Consider the following 5,242-nt stretch of genomic DNA (forward strand, 5'->3'; position numbering starts at 1 on the left):
TCCCCTCCTCCCTACCCCCTTCTTCTCTGTGATCATCTAAATTATAAATATATAGAAAAAGGATGCAATAATCCACGGTTCAGCATTGCACAGAGAACGCCAGCAAGACACTAAATCCAGCGTGAAACAGTTAGGCTGCAGGGGAGGGCGAAATGCATTTAAAGCAACGACAAAAATGGCGTGCAGAATAATTACCTCAAATTGCTATTCGCTTGACACCCTGACACTAATTCTGTTGCAGCCTTGGGAAATACAATGAGACAAATGCACCTTCCTCGCCTGCTGGTGCGGGTGTGAGTGTGTGTGAATGAGGGCAATAAGGCAGTGGCCGGGAGGAGTGAAATGCTAAACTTTCCATCTTAAAAGAAAAGAAATAAATTAAATGATCCATTTAGGAGAAAGCATCTAAATAGATCGACAGCTTTTAATGCCAGCGTTTTTAACGTTTGCCCTGTACGTGGATTGATTTTTTTTTTTTCTCAGCAGATGGATTTTTGCCACTGCAGCTCAGCAGAGGGTGTCAGATCTTTCAGTGTGCACCAGGTTGAAACGAGCAGAGCCTCTTAGCAACTCTCCCTCTGCGTGCATGTGAGTGTGTGCGAGCGTGCTACTCGGCAGCAGCAGAAGAAAGAGGAAAGAAGAGCGAGAGAGCGGGCGAGCGAGCGAGGAGGGGAGGCAGCGCGGACGGCAGGGCGAGGCGAGGCGAGGCGCGGCGCGGCGCGGTGCGGCGCGGCGCGGCGCGGCGCGGCGAGGCGGGCGAAGGGGCGGTCGGTGGGGCTGTAGGGCTGTGGGGCGGCCCCGGCCCCGCGGCAGGCTCCGGCCGCCGGCACGGGCATGGGCAGCCGCGCAGAGCAGCGGTGGCCGGCGCGGAGCGGCGCCGGCGGCTCGGCGAGTAGAGCCTAGGCTGGGGCGCGCTTTCAGCACCGGGGCGCTGGACAGCGCCCGGCGGGCGGTGGGCGAGAAGCGCGGCTCCGCGGACGAGCAGCAAGGTCAGCTCTGCGCGGAGCCGCTCGCAGCGGCACCCTCCGCGGCCAGAGCCGCGCTCTCCACCTGCGCCGCTCAGACATGCCGCGGGCCAGCAGCAGCGATCCCGCGGCGGTGAGACAGCCCGCCCGGCAGCAGACCTCCGCTTAGGTGCCCGGGAGGCGTCAGGGCGGGGGACCGAGTAGGGACATTCTTTTATTTCATTTTTTTTTTTCGCTTCTACTTTTTTTTTTTTTTTTTTTTTTTTTTTTTTTTTTTTTAATGCGTGCTTGCAGTACGTGCCTGGATAGTTTGTGGATACAATTATTGACTGGAATCTGGGCTGTTGCAGTTGTACCTGGGGGGGGAGAAACGGAGAGAGGAGACAAGAAAGCATCCCCCCTCTGCCGACCCTCCTTGCTCCCCCTCCCCACGTTTTATTTTTCTTTCTTTTTTTTTTTTTTTTTCCCTCCCCCCTTGGTGGTGGTTCGGACATTTAATGTATTGAATGAACTGGAATTGCTTTCCGTGCGAGGAGGATGGTTGCTGTTACTTTGTGACGAGATCGGGAATGAATTGCTCGGTTTAAAAATGCTGCTTTGGATTCTGTTGCTGGAGACGTCTCTTTGTTTTGCTGCTGGAAACGTTACAGGGGACGTTTGCAAAGAGAAGATCTGTGCCTGCAACGAGATAGAAGGGGATTTGCACGTAGACTGTGAGAAAAAGGGATTTACCAGCCTGCAACATTTCACTGCCCCTACTTCCCAGTTTTACCATTTATTCCTGCATGGCAATTCCCTGACTCGACTTTTCCCTAATGAGTTTGCTAACTTTTACAATGCAGTTAGTTTGCACATGGAAAACAACGGTTTGCATGAGATTGTTCCTGGGGCTTTCCTTGGGCTGCAGCTGGTGAAACGCTTGCACATAAACAACAACAAGATCAAATCGTTCAGGAAGCAGACTTTCCTGGGGCTGGACGATCTGGAATACCTCCAGGCAGATTTTAATCTATTGCGGGATATTGACCCCGGAGCATTTAGGGACTTAAACAAGCTGGAGGTGCTGATTTTAAATGACAATCTCATCAGCACCTTGCCCCCCAACGTGTTTCAGTATGTGCCCATCACCCACCTTGACCTCCGGGGAAATCGTCTTAAAACCTTGCCTTACGAGGAGGTCCTGGAGCAGATCCCAGGCATTGCTGAAATCCTGCTAGAGGATAACCCTTGGGACTGCACTTGCGATCTGCTATCGTTGAAGGAATGGCTGGAGAACATACCCAAAAATGCTTTGATCGGCAGAGTGATTTGTGAGGCTCCCACTAGGTTGCAGGGTAAAGATTTAAATGAGACCACAGAGCAAGAGCTGTGCAAAAAGAACAGAGTGGATTCTAGCCTAGCTGCTCCCCCTGCCGAAGAAGAAACCTGCGATCCTGGTCCCATTCCAACTCCCTTTAAAATACATGGCAAAGAAGACCCTGCCACACCAGGATCTGGTCCAAGCGGAGGTACAAAGATTCCCGTCAACTGGCAAATTAAGACCAGACCCACTGCTGCTGTGTCAACAGTCAGCGTGAAGAACAAGCTATCAGCTACAGTGTCCTGCCCACAGATCTGCAGCTGTGATCAAATCCCTGGCTCGGGTTTAAAGGTTAATTGCAATGACAAGAACGTGAGCAGCTTGGTGGATTTGAAGCCCAAGCCATCCAATGTGCAGGAGCTGTTCCTGAGAGACAACAAAATACACACCATCAGGAAATCCCACTTTCTGGATTACCGGAAACTTAATCTACTTGATCTGGGCAACAACAACATTGCCACTGTTGAGAACAACACCTTTAAGAACCTCTTTGAGCTCCGATGGCTCTACATGGATAGCAACTACTTAGACACCCTGTCCCGAGAGAAATTTGCTGGGCTGCAAAACCTGGAGTACCTGAACGTGGAGTTTAATGGCATCCAGCTGATCATGCCTGGCACCTTCAATGCAATGCCCAAACTGAGAGTCCTCATCCTCAACAACAACCTGCTGAGGTCTCTCCCAGTAGATGTGTTTGCTGGGGTCTCACTTTCCAAGCTGAGCATACACAACAATTATTTCATGTACCTCCCGGTGGCAGGGGTGCTGGACCAGCTCACCTCCATCACACAGATCGACCTGCATGGCAACCCATGGGACTGTACTTGCCCTATCGTGCCTTTCAAACAGTGGGCAGAGATGCTGCGCCCCAAGGTGATTATGAGTGACCTGAGGTGTGAGTCCCCCGAAGATTTCTTTAAGGAGGATTTCGAGTCTCTCTCCAACGATGTGATTTGCCCTCAGTTAAAAATCTCGCCCACATTAACTTCTACTAATAAAAACAGCACCGGCTTGACAGAGACAGGTACTCACTCCAACTCCTACTTGGAGACCAGCCGGGTCTCTATTTCGGTGCTAGTGCCAGGGCTCCTGCTGGTTTTTGTGACCTCTGCCTTCACAGTGGTTGGCATGCTGGTGTTCATCCTGAGGAACAGAAAGCGGTCCAAGAGGAGGGACGCCAACTCCTCTGCATCCGAAATCAACTCTTTGCAGACCGTCTGCGATTCGTCCTACTGGCACAACGGGCCCTACAGTGCTGACGGGGCCCACAGGGTTTACGACTGCGGCTCCCACTCGCTGTCGGACTGAGGCGGCGGGCGGGACGGGAGCGGCCTCCACCCGGGACCGGCCCTTCGCGCTCTGCGGGTGAGGAGGCATCGCCGTCCGGGGACTCCTCTGCACCTCGGCGACCTTCGGTGAGAAACAGCAGAACACACGCACGCCACGCCCCCCACCCCCAAAACCCCCATGGCAAGCACCGAGGCCCCGTGAGCGGCAGGGGCAGCCCGACGCTGGGGCACAGCCGCACAGCTCCGTGCATCCCGGCGCGGTGGGCGCATCCCCCGCCCCTGAGCTGCCAGGGCAGCAACTGACAAGCGAGGATCCTTTTCCTTCGGCTCCGGCTGGGCGAAACACGGCTCCCTGTTATGTTGGGCTTTTGTTCTATTGTGTTGGGGTTTGTTTTGCTTCTTTTTGCCCTCTTCTCTTGTGGACCGAGCCCTCCCCGAGGGGCCGGGTAGAGGAGGGGGGCGGAGGAAAGGCTGGCGTCGGTCTCCTCCTCACAGCAAAGCAGGAGTGAAAAGTTGCACGAAGGCATGAATGTAATGTAAATAAATGACTCCGAAACAAACAGACAAATGGACACACACACAAAAAAAAAAAAAAAAAAAAAAAAAAAAAAAAAAAGAAGTGCTGCATGGCTCGCATGGATACAACGCACCCCAGGGACGCTCCAGCCCCCGACTGGAAGCAGCATCTAGTTCACACCATCATCCCTCTTACCTGATAAGTCCCTTCGTATCAAACCTTCTATATAAGAAATACAGTATAATAATAAAAAGTGCCATTTCGCCATTTTTGTGTGATCAATAGGCAGTAGAGATCGTACTTTTACCGTGGAAGACAATGTGAAGGTTTTATTTAAGACATAGTTGCATGGATATTCTCATTGGACTTTTTCTTTCTTTCTTTTTTTTTTTTTTTTGGGGGGGGGGGCCAGGAATTACTTTGCTGGGATAGAGTTGCTTTGTTGACGCTGGGTTGTGTTTTGGTTTTCGGGGAGGGGGGAGGGGAGGCTTTGGTTTTGTTTTCTCTCTCTTTCAATATACATATTCAGTATTGCCTTTCCATCTGAATGTAAAAATTAGTACCCTTGATTTCTATTATGGTAACAGTGTAAACATACAAAGAAAAAAATCCAAGGCAGTTAAGCATGACCAATTAATGTCACTCTAGTGCTTAGGCTGCAAAGTTTAATGGTAGAAAATTCTGTGCTGTTGTAAATCTTACTATAACTTGAGGAAAGCAGGACTGAGGAAGCAAGTGAAACTTACTAATTCTATTCGAGGATTTTATAATGGCATATTTTTTCAGTATTAAAGTGAAAATGTTTCCAACACCGGGTCCTTACCATTTTTCCAGCATCAGTTCTTTGCAAGTGGGTTATTTGGGTTTAGGGGACAGAGCCTCCTTTCAGTGCTCTCTGTGTGTGTTTCTCTCCCTCCCTCTCTCTTTCCCTTTTTCCCTCTCTCTCTCTCATTCATTCACGCGCAGAGGCACAAACATCCTTCCCTCATCCCTTCCCCACTGTAAATAACACACAGAAGTTTCCTGCCTCCGCCTCTCTTCCTCGCTTTCCTCTTTTTTTTTTTTTCCTTTTTTCTTAATATATAATGAGGAAGTGAATCCCTTTATTAAC

General features: G+C 50.7%; 1 protein-coding gene across 1 annotated transcript; it reads left to right on the plus strand.

The window, feature by feature from the left end:
- Nucleotides 1-596: 596 nt before the first annotated feature.
- Nucleotides 597-3,633, plus strand: SLITRK1 (SLIT and NTRK like family member 1; the record flags this gene model as incomplete). Its single annotated transcript, XM_080613120.1, has 1 exon — nt 597-3,633. Exon 1 carries the CDS (start codon nt 1,246-1,248, stop codon nt 3,631-3,633), a length of 2,388 nt encoding a protein of 795 aa, XP_080469246.1. The 5' UTR covers nt 597-1,245.
- Between the last annotated feature and the right edge of the window lie 1,609 nt (nt 3,634-5,242).

The sequence above is a fragment of the Psittacula echo genome (assembly GCF_963264785.1).
Source record: "Psittacula echo genome assembly, chromosome: 3".
NCBI lineage: Eukaryota > Metazoa > Chordata > Aves > Psittaciformes > Psittacidae > Psittacula > Psittacula echo.